General features: G+C 36.9%; 1 protein-coding gene across 1 annotated transcript in view; it reads right to left on the bottom strand.

The window, feature by feature from the left end:
• LRP6 (LDL receptor related protein 6) overlaps window positions 1-25,546 on the bottom strand; it is a 137,466-nt gene that overhangs the window by 97,599 nt on the left and 14,321 nt on the right. The window contains exon 2 of the mRNA XM_037033816.1: window positions 17,792-18,185. Coding sequence (XP_036889711.1) covers window positions 17,792-18,185 — 394 coding nt within the window. The remainder of the gene's footprint in view (window positions 1-17,791; window positions 18,186-25,546) is intronic.

Here is a 25,546-nt window from a genome sequence, read left to right as displayed (position 1 = left end):
ACAATTTTGAAAATGAAAAACAATCTTGGAGAGCTCATACTAACTGCTTTCAAGACTTATTATCTGCACTACAGTAATCAGGACAGATGTTATTAACAAAACTACAAACAACAAGATCAAAAGAAGAGACCAGAGAGTACAGAAATAGACCCACATATATACATACTCTCAACTGGATTTCAATAAAGATACAAAAACAATTCAACAGAGGACATTTGGTGCTGGAACAATTGTACTTCCACATACCAAAATGAACCTCAATTATACCACATACTGCACACAAAAATTAACTCAAAATAAGTCATAGAACTGAATGTAAAACCTAAAACTTCTAGAAAAGAAACACAGGAGAAAAATCTTTGCAACCTTAGATTAGGCAAAGATTTCTAAGATTTGACACTAAAAGCCAAAAGTACAACCCCTAAAAGGAAAACAACTGATAAATCAAAATATGTCTGCTCTTTGGAAGATGTTAAGAGAGTAAAATGACAGGCCAGAGACTAGGAGAAAAGATTTATCAAACACACATCTGATAAAGGACTTGTATTCAGACTAAACCAACAACTTTCAAAACTCAACAATAATGAAAACAGTATAAAACTTGGCACAAAAGAGACATATTTCAACAAAGATATCCAAACAACATTAATCACATACAAAGATGCACACCATCTTTAGGCATTAGAGAAATACAATGAAAACCCCAATGAGGTATCACCGCATACATGTAGGAATGGCTTAAGGAAGGCGACAATACCAAGTACCAGTGAGGATGCAGAGCAACCACAACTCTCTTATACAGCTAATAGGAATGAAAACTGGTAAAGCCACTTTGTGAAATTTTCAGTTTCTTATAAAGTTCATTAGAGTTACCACAGAACCCAGCAACCTGACTTCTGGGTATTTACCCAAGAGGAATGAAAAAGAAATGAAAACTTAGGTTCACACAAAAATCTGTACTGGAGTTTATAGTAGGTTTACTTGCACTCGCCAAAACTGGAAACAACTCAAGTGTCCTTGAACTAAGTAATGGATAAACAACAAACGGTAATACATTCATGCAATGGAATATCACTCAGCCAGACAACAACAAAAACCAAACTACTGATATACACAACATAGATGAATCTGAAATGTATTATGCTGCACCAAAAAGGTCAGTCTCACCCTGACTGGTGTAGCTCAGTCAGTTGGGCATCATCCCGTGAGGTGAAGGATTGCCAGTTTGTGGGTTTATCCCCACTCGGGGTGCATACAAGAGGCAACTGAAGGATGTTTCTCTCCTACTCTTTCTCCCTCCCTTACCCTCTCTCGAAAAATAAATAAATAAAATCTTTAAAACAAATTTTTAAGGAAGCCAGTCTCAAAAGGCTATACACTATATTATTCAATTTATTTGCATTTCAGAAAAGGCAAAACTATAGGAAAAGAAAACAAATCAGCAATTGCCAGGAGCTGGGAACGTAAATACAGGCAAGAAAGTAAATACAAAGGAGCACAAAGACATTTGTGGATAGATGGAACAATCCTCTATCTCCACTGTGGTGATGACAACAGCAAAGATTTTCTCTGACTAAACTCTAGCCAGCATCCCGAGTCCTTTCTCAACTAGGCCTCAATCTTGGCCTATAAGGATGTGGACAAAACACTAACAGAGTTTCTAAGAGTTCACGGCTTCATCCAAAGGATGACCTGAGCCCTTCTGAAAGTGCCTGCCTGAGAAAACTCAAAGCTGCCAAAAGAATTTACTGTTTGTTCCAGTGACACCTGAACACAGGGTCCTGTCTGCCAGTTTCCACAGGAGGGTGGGAGCTTTCGATAAGTGCCAGTTAACCAATCCAGACAGTTTCACATGAACCAATCTCCCGTTCCAGCTTTTCGCAATTTATACTCCCCTGACTCTACTGAACCTCTGCTCACCACCATCCCCCACCGCATTCTCTCATTCTCCTTTTAAAACACTGACAAATCAAAGTTGAGTTCCATTCATGCTGGACTCTTTTCCATGTTGCAATAATATATTACTGATTAAAATCTGCCCTCACCATTTAAACTAGGGCCCAGCATTTGTCAAAATTCACTAACGTTACACACTAAAAGGGAGGAATTTTACTGTAGGTAAAAATCACACCAAAATTTACATAAGAAAAACAAATTTTTGTAAACAATAACAAAACACTTCTGAACCATCAGCAATAGTTTACCTCATTAATAGGTAAAAAATACCAATATGATCATCTGAAGTGCTGAAAAGTCATGACAAACACCAATTCTAGAATTGTGTTTCTAACAACAACTAAACGAGTGCACCTTTCTCTACCGGGAATACGGGAGCTACAGCCTGCAGGTCAAGTCTAACTTATGCTTTGTTTGTGCACGGCTCCATGAGCTAAGAATGGTTTTTACATTTTTAGGAGGTTGTAAGAAAAGAAAAAGAAAAAAGTAACATGTAACAGACACTGTATGTGCCAACAAAGACTAAAATACTTACTGTCTGGACCTTAAGAGAAAACATTTGCCCCTTGCTTTTAAGCCTACTACTCAAAATGTGGTCCCGGGACCAACAACCTCAGCAAATTCTCAGGCTCCACCCTAGAACTACTAAATCAGACTCTGCATTGTAACAAGGGGATAAGACCAAAGTATTATATTTTCTTACAGATGTATCTTGTAACATCAGAAAGTACATAGTAATAGTAATATACACAACTCTAGAAAACTCTAAACAGTATTTCTAAGATAAATCCATAACACACTTGGCAAAATGGTCCTAGATCAACTCAGAAAAACCATCAATTAAATTTCAATTATACTGTGAATATTTGCTGAAACCAAAATATAGCTGATACAGTCCAACATGAAGATAAAATACTTTAAATCATTCTCCCAGAGAATGTGGTAAGCACGTATGAAATTCACTAAGCATAGTAAGTTACAAAGGTGCTCCAAGGTTTTAAAGGATATTTCCCTGATTATTTCATCAAAAGAAAAATATAGATCTGAATTTTCCCAAAAGTTTACCTGCACGTTTATATAGTCACTAATCTCAGCTTCCTACAACGACTTGGAAGTGGTCATTCTACAAGTCCTGCCACAAATGGAGTGTTTAACTGAAAATTAGATACAAGTATTAGCTATGCTGGAATTCTGTTGCTATGATTCCCCTTGGGAAAGAGGGAGGATGGAGCATATATTTAACAATAATGTAAATAAAATTACAAATACTACAAAATAGAATCATTACTCTATGATCAAGGGATTTGTATTCGTTTGTATCCCTCATATCAAATGTCATTAAACAATAGGATTGGTAATACACAAGTTTGGACTTAGGACTCTCCCCCATTCTGTGAAATCTAGGTTCTATAATACTTCCTAAAGCAAATGCTGAAAATATAACTATAATATAGTTTCTACTACCCCTACCATAATTATAAAAGAAAAACTGTGTATTAACATTCCAGGACTGAAATGTTTATTTTTTACTGTTTTGAGGTTAATGAATTAAACTCATTTAAAATGTATACTGTTACCTATATTAGATTAAACATATGCTCACACTGATGTCTCCAACTCTTAGCCACTATCACACGAATCATTCTAGCCTGAAACAAGCTGCTTATCTGTAACTTCCTGCAACAGTGAGAAACCTGGTTCCCACCACCTATCACCTACTTTCTCTAATTCTAGTACAGACTCAGAACTGTTAACTAACCCTTTTGGGAAGCAACACTATCAAATAGGGTATACCGAGTGTGTGCGGTTCTTCCTCCTTCAGTCTTACTACAGGTTTCATGCATTTCCAAAGTTACCTAAGTCAACACCTTTCGTTTGCTGCTCTTTTCAGTGAGATTTTTTCATTCATTTCTATTAGAATTAGACTTTTCTGTCTGTTGCAGTCTGCATTCCAATTTGGGGTACTCCAACCTCCTGATTTTTTTTAATTTGCATACATTAAGTTTCACTTTCTGCTGTAAAGTTACACTGATTGATTCTGACAAGTGTACATGGCTTTTTTTTTAAAAAGTGCCTCATACCTTCTCTATACAAAACACCTTATAAACAATTTTACCACTCATTCATCAGGCAAATACACATTTCCAAAGTCTCCTTCAATTCTACAGAACAGAGTACAGGGTCTGACAGACGTAAGGCTTGCTTGAGTGTGATTGATAGGGCACATGAACGTCTCACAAGAGGGACAGCAATTTGAACATTTCGCCTAAAATGTCATATGGTGTGGCTTGAGTGGGATACTGTTATGTTACAGAATTACATGCTTATGATTTTTTAATCAAAGATTTTGTAATCTTTGATTACAAAATCAAAGGGGTGTTTTTATCTATTCTGGACCCTGAATGCCGTCTACACGTTTGCAGGCTTATCTCCATGTAGATCACTTTTTTCACAATCTCTAAGGAGACTCATTTCTGTAAACTTTGCTTTCAGATTAACAGCTATCTTCTCATCATTGGGCTTCAAAGTTAAAATGTTGCAGGGTTATATAAGACAGATTTCATATATTTTTTACAACCAAGTGCTAAGAGTTTCACTTACACTTCTACCATTAATAAACTAACAGAAGCTTTAAAAGACAGTTATGAATTTATATTACTGCTTTCACTGCTACTTCAGTCTTCCCTTGCATAAACTGGGATAATACAAATTCTCTTAGCTAGTCTCGCTGTACGGATTTTTAAACAAAATCAGTCTAAACAGGATCTGTTTACTGTAGTTTATTGATATAAATAACGGTATTATTTATTATTAGATCCAATACCAACAGTTCAGGGAACCTGACTAAGATTGGGGATATAAATGAGATATAGGAGCATAGAGATTCTATTCTCTGGATGCCAGCTTCAACCCAGATTAAAAACCTCTGAATATGCCAGGAACTCATCTTTCGAAAGTAAGATTCTTGACTACACACACACACACACACACATGCACACACTATGTGAAATCCTTCTAGTTAACAAATGTCATATTATACTTTACCCATTCTTCATGTATTCAGATTCTGAATGCAAAGAAGCAAAGCCCTGATTTCTGACTTCCAGTTCAGCAGGTAGGAAGCTTAGAAGTTATCACTCCATCCTAACAACAAGCAAAAACCTGAACTAGAAAATCAACAATTACTCTTGGATTCCTCGGAGAAGGTCACAGAGCAAACCGGAGAGATAGACAGGCAAATATAGAGAATCACAACTTACCAGAACAGAAACCAACAGGCAGGAACTTCCATAGGAACCAGTACCAAGGTAGGAAAACCTGAGCTGTAATTGACAAATTGGTGGAGGCTTAGTGTGTAGACAAATCTAAATGCTAAAAACTCCAGAGGGAACTAGTCATGAGTGGACCCTCACACTTTTGTGAGTTTTGCCTCCAGTTAATCTACCAAGTCCTCAAAATGAAGATCAAAGAAATCCCCTCATGCTTCTAGCAGGAAGAGCAAAAAGTAACCATTTTGAATTACATCAGACAGAACATTTCATTCTTCTTAATAAGGCATGACCTCAAGAAAAACTATTTTACCAGAGCCTACACAGTTCCTTTTACCCAATATATCATACCCAACTTTTTAATTTTAATCCCCACCAGAAGACATGCTTTCTTTTCATTGCTTTTAGGGAGAGAGGGAGAGAGAAAAGCATTGACTGGTTGCCTCCCATATGCCTGGACCAGGGATCAAACCTACAACCCAGGAATGTGCCCAGACTGGAAATGGAACCCTCTGGTTACAGTGCAACGCTCCAACCATTCCTTTTTAGTGTTCAGTAATATCGGTGCCAAAATCCTCATTTCACACATTTTCCCAAAGGCAGCTAAATCATGTTCTTATTCCAAGGAAAGGAATATGAAAGAGATAAATGATATTCCTAAAATATCACAATCTGGGTATCTCAGTCAATGCAATAACCTGAGAGCAGAAGGGAGCTCTGTGCCAGGGTCTTCTTTTGCAGCCATCACAATGTATTTTTCCCTAGGCTTCACACTCAGAATCTGCTTTATAAGACTTTGTCCCTCTCCAGAGAGTGAAGGAAAATGCCATGAATGGCCAGGAGAGAAGCATTCACAGTATTCAGGGATACAGCACTGAAGCTGATCCAAAAGGAGGGAAGTGATGCTGGAGAAGTATGGAAGCTGATCTGAATGGAAATTCCATTTTGCAAACCCAAACTCATCATTTAAGATGAGGGGAGAAGAAAAACCCTGCAGAGAGGAAAGAAAACATCCACTGGGATTTGTCCTCCAAAATCAGACAATGTATCCTCTGTATCCACAGTAGAGACAGAGGATTTCTTTTCTACCTTGGGTTATTAATCTCCTTACTTTTAAGGAGATTATCTAAGAAGATTGTTTGGCCACATGAGGAAACGAAATTACAGTATGTTAACAATGTCATGTGAATACCAATGCATATTCCTTAACAAGTGCAGTGCAAGACAAGACTAGTATGTTCCGTCCTCAAATATGTGTAATCCAGACATGGTGCAAATATACAATAATATCTCTATAAATGGAACAGACTCTACTCCTCTAGGTACTAAAAAAATGTTAAAGGTTGACACTACACATGTACCAGAAAGAGATTATGTGAACTAGAAAACTTCCAAGTCAATTTCTCACATCAATCTATTATATATAACTTTTTAAGTTGAACCCATTAGAAGTTTTTGTTTGTCATTTTTCAAAATTATTCTGTGACTTCAAAATTCCCAGAATATTTACACAACTAAAGAGAGCTGCCAAAAGAAAGCATTATGGCCTCAATGAGTGTCAAATAAGTCATCAAGAGTTATATCTGCACTGGAGAGGTGAGGAAAGGCCATGTCCATCACCAAAATATGTATCAGTCATAGCGACTCTTGACTGTACCTGTTAAACTGCATTAAGAGAATCTGAAGAAAACAGGTTGATACAGTAAAGGGCACCTGCTTTAAAAAAAAACTTGAATAATATAAAGATGTCAGATTTAACAAGGAGCAATAGTTAGGGGCAACTACTTTTAAGAAAGAGTTAAACATAAAAGGGGTTGTGGGTACTAGCCAATAAGAGAAAGATAAACTTTATTTTAAAATCAATTAGCAGAGCCCTGACCAGTGTGGCTCTGTTGGTTGGGCATCTGCAAAGCGAAAAGTCATCAGATTCCCGGTGAGAACACATGCCTGGGTTGTGGGTTCGGTCCCTGTCAGGGATACTTACGATAAATAACCAATCAATGTTTCTCTCTTACAGCAATGGTTCTATCCCTTTCTTTCTCCCTCCCTAAAATCTTTAAAAAAAATCAGTAAGCAGAATAGAAAACATCATACTGCTAACAGAATAGAGACTTAAGCATGCAGGGAAAAAGAAAATTCTGGAGAAAAAAAATTCTCTGAATTCTCTGCTAGAATATGTTATAAATATTTTCTATTATTAAAATGACAAACCTTGACTATCTCCTTGTAACCTAGCTATCTAAAAATAAGATAAACTCTATAACTACTATCATTTTATTTTGCAGTCTTAATAATAATAATGATAATAATAAGGGCACACATATTAAGTAAGGAGTAGGTTTGGTTTAATTTAGTTGTTTTGTTTAGAGTGTTAACCTAGCTTAGCAACTTTGGCTACTGAAAATTACTTATTTGTATAATATATTCTGCAAAGGTTTTTGTTTTTTAAAATGAGCATCAGATTTAAAGGCCAATTTTAGTATCCTTTAAGAAATGCAAGTGTTTCATAAATAACTCCTACGGTGTCTCAAAAGCCAGGCTACAGATTCATATAGAAGAAATCTCTTCAGCAACAATTATTAGTAACTCTCCAATTATGTAATCTATTTGGCCCCTGGTTTACTTTGGCTTCAATGGGTTCTATTTTGACTTTGAATTAAGAGAAGATAAACATATTTGCTTGATACCGAAGAATTACATATATGTGGTTACAGCTCCACTATGCAATAGTATGCACATCTGCTCTTCATCAAAAATCATGAAAACTAGTACCAGATTGTTATCTGCTGTTCACTAATTTTCATACATATAATTTTACTGCTGTATCTGGCCTGATAACCATTTGCAAAGCCTTCTGGAAAATAAATTTTTAATGAAGCAAAGAGTAGTCAATAGGCCACATTTTAATTAGGAATTAAACAAAACATTAGGTTTTCAAGACATCAACTTCCAGTCAAGATGGTGGCATAGGCAGACATGGCTCCCCTCTCAGCACAACCACATCAATTTTACAACTAAAATGTAGAACAATCATCACTCAAAACCATCAGAAATCAAGCTGAATGGAAATCTGGCAAGTATGGAATTTAAAAACCACACCCATCCAGACTGGTGGAAGGAACACAGATACAGAACAGGCTGGTCCCACACTCACATGTGGTGGATAAAATTTCAGGAGGATATGTTGGGAGCAAGAAGTCCCAGACCCACACCAGGTCCCCGAGCCTACAGTTCTCTTGTAAGTCCCCACAACTTCTAGCTGCAAAAACCAGGAGGAATTGAGTCAGTTGAAGAAACTGGTAGAGCCCCAAGCAGGTCTTAATGAACCCACACATGGACTCACCTACTCAGACTCACTCCCTCTGAGCCCCAGCACCTGTGTGGCAGCTTGAAAGGCACCAGTGGTATGCATATAGGGAGAAAGTGAAGTGTCTGGCATCAAGGTGGGCAGAGACCATTGTCTCTTTTCTAAACCTTCCCACCACAGAGCCAGCAAGCTAGGGCCATATCTGAGACTCCACCAACCTGGCTAACATTGTGTAACCCTCTCCCTCTGAAGATCCCCATAGATTCTGCCCCACTCGACTGACCAGCCCACCCAAGGTGCTTTTCCATATGAATGCTGGTCTTGGCTCATGCTTCGTAATTTCCTAAATCCTATCACACAAGCAACAGCTGGCCTCCGTGAGCCCAGGCCCAGCACTAGCAGAAGCCAGCCTAGATTCACAGCTTGGCTTTGCCTGGGAATCTCCAAGTCCAGCACAAGTAGCAGCCATCTCAGATTGCTTTATAGCTCAGGCAAGGTGGCACTGGGCAGGACATAGGTCGGGCTGACCTTGGCCTGCACCACCCAGGAAACCCCAGGGCCAGCATACCCAGTGGACAGATACAGACCATGTCAGAGCACCACCACCCTGCACCTGCATAGCTGGATCACCCAAGGAGGGTGCAAGTTGGTCGTCAGTGGTCATACCGAGTCCTTGCAACTGACTGGCCTGGGTAAATCCCTCATATTTATCTGCCAACAGCAATAAAGGCTCAACTACAAGAGGAGAGTGTACTCAGCCCACACAAAGGGTGCACCTCAAGTACTCAGCTTGGGTGAGAGAAGAGACCATGCCACTGGACCCTACAGGACATCTACTACATTAGGCCATGTTATCAAGAAGAAGTCATAGCAGCTCTACCTAAAACATAGAAACAAACACAGGGAGGCTGGCAAAAGGATGAGACAAAGAAACATGGCCCAAATGAAAGAACAGATCAAAATTTCAGAAAAGAGCTAAACAAAAGAGAGATAAGCAATCTATAAGATGCAGAGTTGAAAATATTGGTTATAAGAATGCTCAAAGAACTTAATGAGGACCTTAAAGGCATAAAAAAGATACAGTCAGAAACAAAGAATACACCAACTGAAATAAAGAACAATTTACAGGGAAACAACAGTACAGTGGATGCAGCCAAATCAATGATTGGGAACATAAGGAACCAAAAATCAACCATACAGAACAACAAGAAAAAAGAATCCCCCAAAATAAGGACTGTATAAGCAGCCTCTGGGACAACTTTAAGAGGTCCAACATTAGCATCATATGGGGTACCAGAAGGAAAAGAGAGAAAGCCAGAAATAAGAAATCTATTTGAAAAAATAGTGAAAGAAAACTTCCTTAATTTGGTGAAGGAAATAGACATGCAAGTCCAGGAAGCACAGAGAGTCCCAAACAAGATGAATACAAAAAGGCCTACTCCGAGACACAACATAATTAAAATGCCAAAGGTTATAATTTCTCAACATGAACTTTGCAGGCTAAAAAGAGTTGGCAAGAAATATTCAAAGTCATGAAAAGCAGGGACCTACAGCCACAATGCTGTACCCAGCAAAGCTATCATCAAACAAAGAGCAGATAAAGAGCTTCCCAGACAAGAAAAAAACTAAAGGAGTTCAGCATCACCCAACCTTTATTATATGAGATGTTAAAGGGACTTATTTAAGAAAAAGATCAAAACTATTAACAATAAAGTGGCAAAAAAATACATATATATCAACAGTTGAATCTAAAAAACAAACTATGCAAACAAGAACAACAAAGACAGAATCATGAATACGGAGAATGTTTTGATGGTTGCCAGCTGGGAGGGAGGTGGGGGAGAATGGGTGAAGAGGTGAAGTGACTAAGTACAAACTGGTAGTCACAGAATAGCCACAGGGATGTAAAGTACAGTATAGGAAATGGGAGTAGCCAAAGAGTTTATACACAAGACCCGTGGACATGAACGGTGGGATGGGGAGATAGCCTGAAAAAGTGGGGGGAAGTCCAGGAGTGGGGGGTGCTGGTTGGAGGAGGACAAAGGGGGAAAGACTGGGACAACTGTAATAGCATAATCAATAATATACAGTTTTTAAAAAGTTTTTAAGACATCAAAATTTTTAATGACAGGAAAGTAAAAATACTGTATTGCAACTAACAATCAGATTAGATACTAGCCATTTTATGCAAATTTATTACAATCAAAGCTATGTAATATATACAAATAGGTAAGGTTAAAATAATAAATTTTCCAAAATATTCACACTAATATGTATACTAAATCTGAATCCAATTTACCCTAATCAAAATATTCAGAAATATTCCATTTGTATAAACTGAGGGAATAAATGTTCACCCTTTACAAGATGTAATTACACACAAAGGTGGCTAATTAAGACATTTAGAATTGAGTCATAAAAACTACGTGAACCAAATCTAAACCAGATCATAAATCACTTCACGATCCTGTTATTTATACAATCCTATAATTTAAGGAAGTTATAAATACACAGATTTGTAAGTATGAATAATACCCAACTATCATGCAGCTATATCCCCAATAAGAAAAGGCAATATTTAAACATGAAAGTTAGATTTTCTATATCTGGTAATTTGGTAACAAGATAACCAGAAAACCCTCTTTTTTACAAAACACCTAGACTGGTTAGTCTTTTTATATGATTTATATATTGCTATGATCTGAATGTGTCTCCTCACATAGGCTGCAGAGCCTTTGAGAGGTGAAATTAGTGGGATTAGTGCTTTAAAAAAGAGATTATGCTCCAGAGAGATTCCTAGGCCTTCATGACGTGAGAGCACAGCAAGAAGGCAGCAGCTATGAACCAGAAAGGCCCTCCCCAGAAGGGGACAGTGCTGGCACCTTGATCTCAGGCTTCCCAGCCTCCAGAACTGTGAGCAATAAATTTTGTTGTTATAAAATGCTCAGATCTTAGTTTCTAAATACCATTGGATTCCAAGGGCGAGGCAATAAAAGGACAAGATAAATCTGGAACATTTTGTGCTTAGAGATAGTAAAAAAGTGCTTAAAACATGATGAGGGATTGTCAAAAAGACACAGGAACAAGTCGAAAGGTGCTCCCAATGACTAAATCTGGGACGATATAAGCAAGAAATAATAATGGATTATAACCTATAGAATAACATAAGTTCCAATGAACCTATACTAATGTAAATAACAGTAATAGAGTATAACCTATAGAATAAAACAAATGCCCAGGAGTACACACTAATATAATTAACTGAATAAATAAATAAATAAATGGGACATAAATGGGACATTAACTGAATAAATAAATAAATAAGACAGGACAGCCCTTCCTTAAGACAGATTCTAACTAATAATGCACACAGGAGGGAAGAATGGAACTAGAAAAATCACCATTTGGCAAACACCACAGTAATATCTGTTACAGGCAAACTATCGAAGAATGCTAATATTAATGGATAAAAGCATGATGAGAAACAGGATAATCGCACAGATGTTAATGCTTATTACAAGGAAAAATAGTAAATGCTGTTTTAAAAAAAACCCTGGCAAACACCACCATAAGCAAGTGATCAAATATAACATCACTAGTATCCACATCATGGATAATATGTACCACATCATGCACCTAATATGCCCTGAGAAGAGCAAAACATCACTTGTGTGCTACTCTTGACAAAAATGCATAACCTTAATCTAATCATAAGAAAATATCAGACAAATCCAAACTGGGAGACATTCTACAAAATGGCCAGTAATTTTCAGAAGGTCAAGGTTATGAAGACAAAAAACTGCAAAAATATCTCAGATTAGACAAGAGTAAGGAAATAACAACAAAATGGAATATGAGATTCTACAGCAGAAAAAGGACTCTAGTGGGAAAACTGGAAAAATTCAAATACAGTCTACAGATTAGTTAATAGTATTGTATCACATTAATGTCCTGTTCTATGGTTATATAAAATGTGATTATTATGGGAAATGTGGTAAAGATTATACAAGAACTGTGCACTACTTTTCAAACTCTTTTTAAGTCTAAAATTATTGATATACTATACTTTTACACAGGTTGACATTTTCTCATAAGTCTGTTTAATGAGGAGACTAAAGAACTTCCAGAAAAGCAAAATACAGCCAATAATATTAAAACTCAATTGATTCATTATAAATTATAAAATTAGGCACAAGAAAGAATTAGATATATGGAAGGCAGGTACAAAAATTAACCAGAAAGTAATTTACAGAGATAAACAGATGTATGCTATAAAAGCAAGATTAAGAGGTATGGAGCAGAAAATCAAGACAATCCATCACACATTAAATAAGAGTTCCAAAGGAGACTTAAAAAAAGAAAGGAAAAGTAAGAAACAATGGATAATAATTTTCTGGAATTAACAATTAACAATAAGGATTAAACTTCTAGAAACATAAATTATAAGCAGGGTAAATTAAAATATAACCACTTCTAGACACAGAGGTATATTCTGAAATATACTAAAAGTTAAGGGATGCTTTTAAACAACCAGGAAAAAAATACTTTACAGGGCAACAATAATTAGAAAATAGCAGATTTATTAAAGCAACAAAGTCATAATACCTTCAAAGGACTTAGTAAAAATAAGTCTCACCTATAATTCTACAATCAATTAATTATCATTTCAAAAGTGAGGGCAAAATAAATACACTTTCAGTTAAAACCAAAGGTTTATTGTTAGCAGAACTTTGCTCAAAGAAATATTAAAGAATATACTTCAAGCAGAAGGAAGTGGAAAGTAATGGCAAAATAAGAAACTGGTACAGTGAATAAAATAAAAAACACAGTATTTATAATATTCTCCTTGAAATAAAGCTATCATGTTGCATTTTTAAGAATAATTCATTTGCAAAACAAAACAATAAAACATAGCTTCAGCAAGATACTTTTAATAAAGAACACACACCACACATGGACTTAGAAATCTCAACTAAGAATCTGGCTTTCTCTTATCTTATCTTGGCCAAAGGCTTTGGTTTCTTCACCCCAAAGTAAAGGCATTTAGCTGGAAGTTGTGTAACATTCCCAAACAGCTCCAGATTTTATGGAGAGCAGGGCTCCCGAATTACCAAGGCGTCTTTCAGAACAGAACGGGGTGTGTCATCAAACAAGCTCCAATGAGTATATTTTTATAAAATATAATTTTAATAACTTGTTAAAAAACAGAATTCTTAATTATGTTTTAAATAATCTATTGTAATCAAAGCCATATACATTTAGAATTCATAAGCGCCTATGCTAAAATTTACACTGACTTAGGGAAAGCTTTCTCCCCTAACAATGAAAACAAACAGGATTATAAAAGAAAATATAAAGTCCAGTCACTCGAAAAATATTTATTGAACCCCTACTACCTGGCAGGAACGATTGTTGTCATCTGGGATATACCAGTGTAGAAAATACTTTTAAACATACTCAAGACACGACAACTGTACGTGTAAAATTGATAGGGACGTATAAACCACTCTTTTCCACTAAGTTAGGTCTATAAGGATTTTAAAGGGGAAGTTCTAGTGTTGTTACGATTAATAACAATGATAACAATGTATTTTTAAAGCATAGAGCTGACCCTTGAATAATACAGGTTTGAACTGCACAGGTCCACTTACACAAGAAATTTTTTCAATAAACTGTAAATATATTTTCTATCACTTATGATTTTCTCAATAACATTTTCTTTTCTCTAGTTTACTTTATTGTAAGATTAAATAACAAACAAAAATGTTAACTGATTGTTTACATTATCAGTAAGCCTTCCCGTTAACAGTAGGCTATCAGTAGCTAGGTTTTAGGAGGAGTCAAAAATTATGTGTGCATCTTTGACTGCACAGGCAGGTTGGAGTCCCTAACCCCTGCACTGTTCAAGAGTTGACTGTATATTATCCAAAGGTGTTCAGTAGGAATTCACTTCTGATTGAATCATTAAAGTTTAACTCTTTAAAAAATATCCAAAGTGATTTGGAATATGAACAGATCCTTAAACAAATTTTAAAACCTTAGGACTGCTTTATTTGTATTGGAAACAGCAGGTCCTCGATATCACTGAGATTAGTACAATCATTATGGAACAGATTAAGGAACTCGATTATTAGGAGCAGTCAGGAATAAAGCAAGGATACTGCTCTCTGTAACTACAGTTGTTCATTTCTGGAACAACTGCTATACACATTTTCCTGTTCCTTACTCTGAACTGTACACTGCCAGTCACTCAAAAGAAAAAAAACCCTCAGACTAATAGAGGCCAAATTTAGAGAGGGAAATAAAAATCATCCTTCAGTCTAGGCTAAATGGACTGATTATACAAAGAACTCCATACATCCGAAAGCACACAGATGTCTGCACTAGTTCCCAGGGCTCAAACAATACTAGTCATTCAACAGCTTTCCTTTTACATAAGCTGATCTGAGAGCGAGCTCAGTCAGCTCTTCTGAACCTCATAACCCAGGATCCTAGGAACTCTAATAAAGCCTACATTTTTCCTCAGCACTGTTTTCATGTACTTTCTGTGGAAAGAAAACTACACTTTTCCCAAAAAATAAATGTGGAAATCATTTCTTCTGTATGATAAGTGATGTACTCAATCTAAAATTACTTTTCTGTTAAAATCACAACCCTTAACACAAATCTAAGATCAACATGAAAGACAAACTGACAGAATATGTATTTAAATGCATGAGTTTAAAATAGAATTTTAAATCATTCCATCATGGTAATTATCAAATGTATACCATTTGGCTGCGTTGTTTTTTTCCAGTTGCATAATTTTAAAAATAGCCATATGACACAAAACAACCCCTCCCCGCCCCAAAATTTTTTCAATTAAGAGAACTGTTCAGAGGGGGTGAATTTACACACACAAAATCAACACTAACCATAAACATCAAAAATATAGTTACTCTTCATTAAACATCCCTTAGAAGCTTAAATAATACTACTTTCTACCTTCGAAGCACATTATTATTGATTCTTCTAGTTCCTTCACCAGTTGAGTCTTCGGTGAATTCCTGCCTTCAATTCTAGGAAGTATCATGCATGGATAAAGCCACAGAAACTCTAATGAAACAATCAAATGGCAAACTTTCTAAGACACTTATCAGACCAGCTTTCCTGAAGTAAAGTTCATTAGTTTTACTACTAAGTGATAATGATTCATTTACTAATTAAATTACTAAACATGAATAGTCAAGCGCTGCCTATAAATTCAGCTCCTCTGAATATGTACTGTCCCTCAGTCCTTATCACATACAGAAATCATCAAATGCTGCTCCCGAGTTGGGGCAGTGCTATTACTTTATCCACCCATCTTCCTTCCCAGCTCTGCAGCCCCTCTAATTCCTTTACCACTCTTCCCCTCCACATATACATACTACGTAATGCAAACAGACGTAGTGTGAAAGAGGAAAAGTTATCTCTCTCCTAAGTTTTATGTTCTTAGATAGTAAATCCTTAGAGATACCACCTCTCTCTCCAACAAAAGTACAAAAAGCAGAGCTCTAAACATACTAACCATTTAATAACAGATTACTTGGGTGAATTTCCATCCTTGCCCTTACCATAAGATTGAATTTGTCAAAGAGAACTATTTATCTTTTCATCAAAATATTACTCCCCAATGACCACCAAAACCCTGGGCATTCTACAAAGCAGCAACCTCAGAAACATTTCAACACTACCCAAGACTTACAAACTTTTTTGGCAGAACACAGATTACATTTCTGAAAAATGTCTTGCAAGTTCTCAACAACCAAATTTGTCGGTCAGTACAAATCACTGCACATCCAACAACTGTGACCTTCTCCTTGGGACACTCAATTCTTTTACCTACCACAAGGCCCACTATAATATTTCCTGATGCATTATTGAGTGACCATTTGACTTCAGCAGATATCTTAACGTCCCTCTAAAAAATACAATAATTTTTGTTATATAAAAACCATATATATTTGTGTTTTCCAAAACTCATCCTAAAATTTCACTACACTATTGTTCATGTGTTCTCTTAGAGTCAAACAAGTATTTTCATTTCCCTACGATGTGGCATCTTCTTTAACCTCTGTCACCAAATAAGGCCTGGTATCAAGACAAAGGAACAAATATAAATCTGTCTTTCATTTTCCCCAAGTTTTATTTTATTACATAATATTAATACATTCCCCTTTATAAATAAGTGTTAAAGCATTTCAACATACTTGAAAGTCAAAGAAAACAAAATATTAAAAGTTATCTACAAGTTATTTATCTTTACATTTGTATCAATTATTAGTAACTCATTTCAGGTTCCTGTTGAGATAGTCATTTACACCTAGCTAAGGCAGAGTCTGGTATGACAATGTATTCGACACAGAAATATCAAGGAACTGTATACGGCAGGATTGAAGCACAGTAATAAAGAAGCATGTGAGGACAAGGTTCCAATTTTCTAAGGTGATTTATGGCTTTAAGTTTCCTTTCTCATGTGAAAATAAACCTTTATAGCAAATATATATCTAACTAGAAACAAATTATTTAACAATTTTATTTTTATTTTTCATTGAATACTGACATAAAATAAATACTTCACAGTTTAATATAAAAGACACTAGTATCACAAAATGACTATATATATAAAACAAAAGTTGTAAGATGCAGGTTATTTTCTATAATCTTGAGCTATCAAATACTACTCTTGTTCAGTCTTCATTCCTTCTTCAGTGCTTCTAATTATCCTCTCACAGTTATAAAAAATAACAGAGAAGAAAAACCAATAACTGTAAATATGGCTATACCATTAAGTGGCATTAGAAACACAAAACTATTGACAGAAACACCCTAAGAACACAATATAAATCCCCACATTCAAGTCTACTTGACAAAAAAGCCCAAATAATATAAAATTTGGTTTTTGCTCTGTTTTTTTTTTCTTTTATTTAAAGATTTTATTTATTTATTTATTTATTTATTTACCTTTAGAGGGGAAGGAGAGAGGGAGAGAAACATCAATGTACGGTTGCCTTTTGCCTTTCGTGCATCCCCTGCTGGGAGTTGGCCTGCAGGGAACCAGCCTGCAACCCAGGCATGTGCCCTGACTGGGAATCGAACCGCAATCCCGAGCTCAATCCACTGAGCTACACCAGCCAGGGCTGCTCTTTTTTTTTTTCTTGGGGATGAGAGGGGACTACTCTAGAGGAGAGAAATCAGGAGGAGATGCAATGCGCTTTGTACATTACACAAAACTTACCCACTGGAAGGATCTAAGGCAATAGCTCTAGGTTGATCCAACTCTTGCCAAAATAAAACTTTTCGTAAAGATCCATCTAGATTAGAAACTTCAATCCGATTAGTTTCAGAATCTGTCCAGTACAATTTTTCTCCAAGCCAATCGCATGCCAGCCCATCAGGAGACAATAATCCAGAAACGACAACATTCTGCACGCTCTCAGTTTTGTTAAACTCTGTTCGTTTAATGGCTTCTTCGCTGACATCACTCCAGTATATCAAGCCATGACCAAACACAAAGTCCACCGCAGCTGCATCCTCCAAGCCCCCAACTACAATCGTAGCATTCTCTTTGCCATTTGTAGCATCAACCAATCGTAAGTCCCGTCTGTTTGCATAAAGCAACAAAGGGGCCGCTAGAATTAAAAAAAAAAAGAAAAATACGTAAGTAAATGAAAGGAAATGTATTGGTTCTCATAAATGAGTTCAAATCAGAATCAGGAAATAAATACTATCAAAAAAAGAGTAAATAAATCTACAGAAGATGGTCTTAAAATCTTTTCACAAAGGAAATATTTGCAGCACTTTAAATACAGAGAGTTGCCAGAGAGAATATTAATTCTACCAGGACAGTATTTTCTTGTTAAAATGGTCTTTTCATGTGAAATGGTACAGCCACCTTAGAAGACAGTTTGGCGGTTTCTTCTTTTTTTTTTTAAGATGTGGTCAAGTTTTTTTTTTTCAAATATTTTATTTATATATTTTTAGAGAGAGGAGAAAAAAGGAAAAAGAGAGGGAGGAAACCATCAATGTGAGAATGTGAGAAACATCGGTAGCCTTTCATCTTTGCCCCAACAGGGGCTGAACCACAACTCAGGCATGTGCCCTGACCAGGAATGGAACCAGCGACCTTGAGCTTTGCAGAACATCTAACTAACTGAGCCACACCATTCAGGGCAGTTTGGTAGTTTGTTAAAGGTTAAACATACAAGCTACTGTGTGATCCAGCCATACCATAAATAGGTATTTACTCAAAAGAAATAAAACCATATGACAATACCAAGACCTGTATATAAATGTTCATAGCAGCTCATTGATAATAACCCAAACTGGAATCAACCTAAATATCATCAACAAACTAATGGATGAATAAATTATGATATATTCATATAATAAAAATTAATAAACTATTTGTACAACTAATATGGGCGAATAACAAAATAATTATGTACAGTAAAAGAAGTCAGACAAAATATGTATATATATATTGCATGACTCCATCTATACAAAATTTTAGAAAATTCAAATTACTGTGACAAAAAGCAGATCAGCAGTTATCTGGAAACAGGAGGAAAGGTGAAAAAGAATGGGAGGCAGGGATTATAAAGGGACATAAGGAAACTTGCAGATGATGGCTACAATTATATTGACTATGATGATGGTTCCAGAGATGTATCCATATGTCAAAACATTAAATTTTATACTTTACACGTGCAATTTATTATATAGCAATTATATCTCAATAAAACTATTAAATAGTCTGACAGAGATAGTTCTTAATATAACTATTTTATTCTCTTTTATATTATTATTTTTTAAAGATTTTGTTTTAGAGAGAGGGGAAGGGAGGAAGAAAGAGAGAGAGAGAAACATCAGTGTGTGCTTGCCGCCTCTCACATGCCTCTTACCAGGGACCCCGCCACAACTCAGGCATGTGCCCTGACTGGGAATCAAACTGACAACCCTTTGTCCGCACTTAATCCACTTAGCTACACCAGCCAGAGCTATTCTCTTTTATATTACTATTAGAATGATCTTTGAGTAAGACCTAATACTAAAACTAAATATAAAGCTTATCCTAAATAATATTTAACTCTGAGAAAGCTGAAGCTACTATCATGACTGAAGTAGTACAAATTTTATGGTTTTGGTGTTTTTAAAGTATCTGTTCCAAGTTTCAGACATTCACTCTCCTGGTATCAATAGTAATTAAAGACCTAGAGCACCACTATACAACAGAACTTTCTGTGATGATGGAAAGGTTCTCTTCACTATGCAGCGGAGGAGCTGCTGGCCACATGAGGCTACAGAGCACTTAAAATGTGGCTAGTGTGACTAAGATACTTAATTTTTTATTTCATTTCATCTTAATTCATTAAAATTTAAATAGACAACTGGTCATATAGCACAGGCTGAAGTGAAGAACACAAAGAGGCAGCAAAAATATGGCCAGTTATGATGCAATAATTAATATGATCTTCTCTCACAATTACTTACTACAGGTTTAAAAATGCGTCATCCAAAGCCAAGACCAAGTATCATTTAAAAGCAACCACTCCCTCTTTTTTAAAGACATTTCAAAGGAAAAAGGACACATGGACAACAATGCGGTGATTGCTGAGGGGAGGCAGGTATAAGGGGACTAAATGGTAATGGAAAAAATAAAGATTAAATTTTTAAAAACGCATTAATTTCAAAAACTTGAAGTGCCTAAGAAAAAGTGCTGTTTAAGCAAATCTACGGACTCTGTCTGCCAAATGGAGTTATGACGTCCCAATATTTTCATCTGTAAGTACAACAAATATGAACTTCCCTTCTAAACTTAAATCCAACTTTCTTAGTCAGAAACTAGTAAGTAGACAACTTTTTAAAAAGTGACAATGAGTCCTTTCTGCTTATTCTGCGTATTTACTGCTGCTATTCACAAATTAATAAATTTCCCTCACAGATTTCACTTTCAATTCATTTCAGGCTTTCATACATCACACTGATTTATCAGTTCCGACAGTGTGCACTGCATTACCTTACAATACACATCATAACATGGGCGAATCAGAAAAATCAGAAAAAAGGTCCCTATCAGTCAAGGGCAGGACGCTAAATGCTGCACGGGGCTAAGCAATAGCCCTGCACTTACAACTTAAAATCCAAGACCGGTAATAATCTAGGATTTATTGGTCCCCTTTCCTTATGGCATAATTCTTGGAAAACTGCAGGCCAAATCTGTATATGGCATTAAGTAGCAGTTAAATGTCTTTTATGACTTTTAAGTCAAATGTGAACATTTCTACTAAACACCGTGTCTACAAAATGCAAAGAAACTGTCTGATCATTTACGGTCTTACTCATTGTACAAGAGAAAAAGGTGTTCCTGTTTAAGTTAGCAGTACTGGTCATAATTAAGGATTTCTAAAAGACTCTGTGTAAACCTACACATATTAAAAGGCAATCACAACCCTGACCAGTATGGCTCAGTTGGTTGGGTGCCATTCAGCAAAGCAAAAGGTCACCAGTTCGATCCCCGGTGAGGGCACATGTTTTCTCTCCCTCTCTCTCTCTCTCTCTCCCTCTCTTCCTCCCTCCCTCCCTCTCTGTTTCTCTCTCCTTTCTCCACTCTCTAAAAACAAATAAATAAAATCTTTATTTTAAAAAAAAGACAATCACAGAGTTCATCCTAACTACTATTCTGCAACTTGAATACTTTCTACAATACTGTCACCAATATCTATTCATTAATATATTAACAAGATAGCCAAAAGGTGTAATTTGATCTGCAATACTGTTTTTGTAACAGTTTGTTTTTGTTGTATTTTTCCATTGCCATTTATCCCCCTATACCCACTTTCACCTCCACCCATCTCTTCCCTCCAGCAACACTGTTCTAATCTACTAAAGAAATACACTGGACCCACACACACTTGCTCCTAGCTATAACACATATGCACTCAGTATCTTCCAATTCAAAAAAGTTAGTTCTGACTTCTTAACACCCAAACAACCCAAATAGCCACCACTGTCTCTTTAGTGGAACCCACATGGGTATGTAGGAATCTTTATTTTCCTTTATTAACTTCCTAACAAATTTCACTAGTAGCCTTTCTAAATTTTTTTCTGCATTTCTGAAGACAATTTTCACATTTTGAATCATTCATTCTCAGATCATCTCAACATAATCAGTAAAGCAGGAAGCAAGGTAAATGTCTTACATCCTAAATATCTTTATTACATAAACTTCTCAAAAATCTTTCTGTATCCCACCAATCCTCCTTTAACTTGTCATCAGTCTCAAATGAAAAGTTGTCTTTCCTCCTTTCTAAGGTTAAAGCAATACTTTTGGTTCAGCTTCCCTACCTCTACTCTGCAACTCTGCTCTCATCAATTGTTTTCTATGGCTTGTAACTTTGACGGCTCCTGCCAGGTGTCTGCTATCAAAAAACTTTGTTTTGCCCTGGCTGGTGTGGCTCAGTGGATTGAACACAGACCTGCAAACCAAAGGGTCCCCTGTTGATTCCCAGTCAGGGCACACACGTGGGTTGAGGATTAGGTCCCCAAAGGGGGCCGTGTGAAAGGCAACCACACATTGATGTTTCTCTCCCTCTCTTTCTCCCTCCCTTTTCCTCTGCCTAAAAATTAAATAAATAAAATACTTTTAAAAAAAAACAAAAAACGTTGTTTTGATAACCCTAACCTTGCTATCACTAGTAGCATAATTTTATTTCTCCTAACCACAAAACTTACATGACAGTTCACACCACCATCCATTAGCTATTAACCCCTAGTCTAACTTCCTATCCATCATCCAACTGTCTCTGCTTTCTCCAAGTCTTCATAACCAAATCCAGGGGCCAAACCCAATCTCTGACCTTCCTGCAGCATTCAGTATGGGTATGTTGGATCCTGACCTATGCAGAGTACACTATTATTCTTGTTTTACTGGCCGTGCTTTGCCTGCCTTTTAGTTTAGAATCTTCCACTTCCCAGATATGGGTACCCCCAAGATTCTGTTGTTACCCAAATAAGAGAATATAGAAAATTATTCAAGTTTACCAGGTTAACAAGCAAGTCTATTCAGGTAATTTTCAAATTATCATCTCCAGTCTAACCTTCAGTTCTGTACCTATAACTTTTTATTGGCCATCTCTTCCTGCCATTAATTTAAAATTCACTCCCTTCACCCCATACCTCCCCCCCAAAAAATCCCTCAAGGGTCAATGACACCACAATTTTCCTAATCTCATTAGTCTGCCTTAGAGCAGTCTTTGACGCCCTGCCTCCCCCGCCCACCCCCAGTCTGCTAATTACTGCCGTGTTGATTCTTCTTTAACAGGTCCTTAAATCTGCTTCTTCTTTCCATTTTTAGAACCACTATCCTACTCTAGATCTTCATGACCTTATACCTAATTTACCCTAAAGTAAGTGATCTCAACATACTTCCTTCCCTTTTCTACTTCCAATACTTCAACTCTATCCAACTCAAAAAGCTTTCTGATGTTCTTTACCAAAATAAAAAGCCTCGACCAATACCTTACGTGACTACACCTATGACTCTACCTTACCTATTATAGTCTCTGCATCATACAAACTGGTTCTGAGCACACCCTATTCCACTGCCACGGTGTATTCATTTTCCTGCCCACTCCATACTTTTCTCTCATTATTCTAGCAAGCAAGTCAGTCATTCAAGGCCAGGTTCAAATCTTACCCATTCCATGAACCTTTCCAATTGCCTAAGCTTTCCTCCTTTGAGCCCTTACGTTCTTTACCACGTTGCTGATACTAGCATTTTTAAAAGTGTATTCCCTAAGAATCTGCACCCTTAGGAACAGAAGTCACATCTTATAACTAATTTTATCCCCAATCCCTCAAGCAGTTCACTGAAAAGTAATACGGTGAACATTAACTAATATTAAAAAGAAATTTCCCATAACCTGATCTAAAATTATTACTTGTCAAAAACCCAAGAGGATTATACTTTAAGTACTGGCGAAGTGCTGAGAAATGCTCATTACTTACCCACTGAATTGGTTTGACCAAAGTTAGTCAGGCTTCTCTCTTCCCCACAGACTCCTAAACTCTGCCTAGCTCTAAGCTTAAGCCAATGAAGAACTCTTAGCCCCTCTTAAGGACTCATTCTGAGTATCACCTGACCATAGAAAATACCTGTTAAGCGGCCCTTGTCCTGTCATCTGCTAACCCTCACCTGCCTGTCACACTCTCCCACAAAGATCCTGCAGGCACCATTCATTCTACTGTAAGAGAAAAGCCTTTTCTGTGTTTGATTTTGAAATACCTGCATATCTCATGGCCAGAGCATTCTCCCTACTGCAGTAGCCTTTTCGAATCAAACCTCTCCCTAAGTAAGGATTTACTTTTAAAATCTCTATGGTGACTGACTTGGATGGGGACTGGGCTTCACTACGGATCCGCACCATCCCCGCCTCAATAATGCCACTCTGTGAGTCAATTACACTCCTTTCCTGTCCAGAAGGGACCATTCCTTGAGTTCAACTCATAAAAGAGTGCTCCATCTTGTCTACAGCAACATGGTAAATTTTTTCAAGCAAAGAAAATTTTGAGGGCTGAGTAGAGAATCACACCCTGACTGAAGTGAGAATATTCCCAGCTCTTCTGTGAGGCCTCTTCTGTTTTCCCTTGACTCCTCAGTGGGGAACAGTCCTCCCGCCCAGACCCTTCAAATTCTTATCTCTGATTTAATTATCTAATCCCACAGACAACGCTCACTTCAGTGGGCACCCGCCCTCTTCTTCCACTGACTGCCACTTCACCTTTACAGAACTACTTCAAGTTCAGTATCTTCAAAACTGGCAAAATTTTTCTAAAGACAATTTAGAACTTCAGTGTCCTCCTTGGGAAACTTGGCCAAAACTGTTTTAGGAAAAACCTCTCCTTCCCCATCACTCTGCTCTTCCTTCCTCCATTTTACCACCCCAGACCTTCCCCTCAGCTCCCTTTAATCCCTATATCTTCTTTTAATACCCAGCCTCCACCATCTCCACATCCACCCCCATCGGACCTTTCCCCGTCCTATTTAACCCCTCATCTCCCTGTAGTCATTTGAGCTTTAAGACTCCCTTTTCCCCACTAGGGACTTGTTTAGAGCTCAGGGACCTGAATTTAAGAAAAAGAAAAAAAAAGAATGGGAAACAGGTTAAATCTTTTATTTACTCAAATGAGCTTTAGACACACCCAGACAGTCCTTGGTCTCTCTTTGTTCCCTAACTAAAAATCTAGTCCACAACCTCCATTAAGACTACTCATCAGGGAAAAGATAATCTTAAAGGTCTCTTCCACAAATTTTGGCAGGTACACTTCAGCACTAATTGACTGAGCAGGAAACACAATTATGATGGAAAAAAAAGGAAAAAAAGGTAAGGTAAAGAACGTAAGCTGTAAATTTCAAACTGAACCTATAAGCTCTCTACTTTTGTCTATTTGTATGTTTTCATATGTTATGTAATATTTTCGTAAAAATATAAAATATTTTCCTATCTCTAGACAGTATTCCTAGTGCAAGAGGGTGCAGCCAGGGGGGCCCAAAAAGGAGGATTTGTAATGAGGTCCAGAACTCAGGGTGTCCAGGAAATATTAAAAATATGAGATGTCCTCACCCCCCACAAGTCTGAATTAAGGGATGGTACACATGGAGCAGAGCCATTCAGAATTGTTTTGCATAGCAACAGTTTTGCAGATAATCTCTAGAACAGTTATTTAACATATCTATAGCCTTTAACTGATTTCATTGGTTTCATAAATAGCTGTGGCCATGCTTTGAGCCAAGGAGACAGGAGTGACTTCCACCCAGGATGTAACTGGGAGACAACTCCCCCTGGCTAGTTACAGAGCCTGCGTAAGATCTTGGAAGTGACTGGCTCCACACCATAGGGCCACACCTGCCAGGACTTACTATGGCAGCCCAGAAAAATACAGGAATGCCAGCAGGTGTAGCTGACTGTGGGAAGAGTCAGAAATGGGGCTG

Source organism: Sturnira hondurensis, unplaced genomic scaffold (genome assembly GCF_014824575.4).
Source record: "Sturnira hondurensis isolate 20B ecotype Veracruz unplaced genomic scaffold, ASM1482457v3 Scaffold0021795, whole genome shotgun sequence".
Lineage (NCBI taxonomy): Eukaryota > Metazoa > Chordata > Mammalia > Chiroptera > Phyllostomidae > Sturnira > Sturnira hondurensis.
This window is presented reverse-complemented; position numbering and strand designations above follow the sequence as displayed.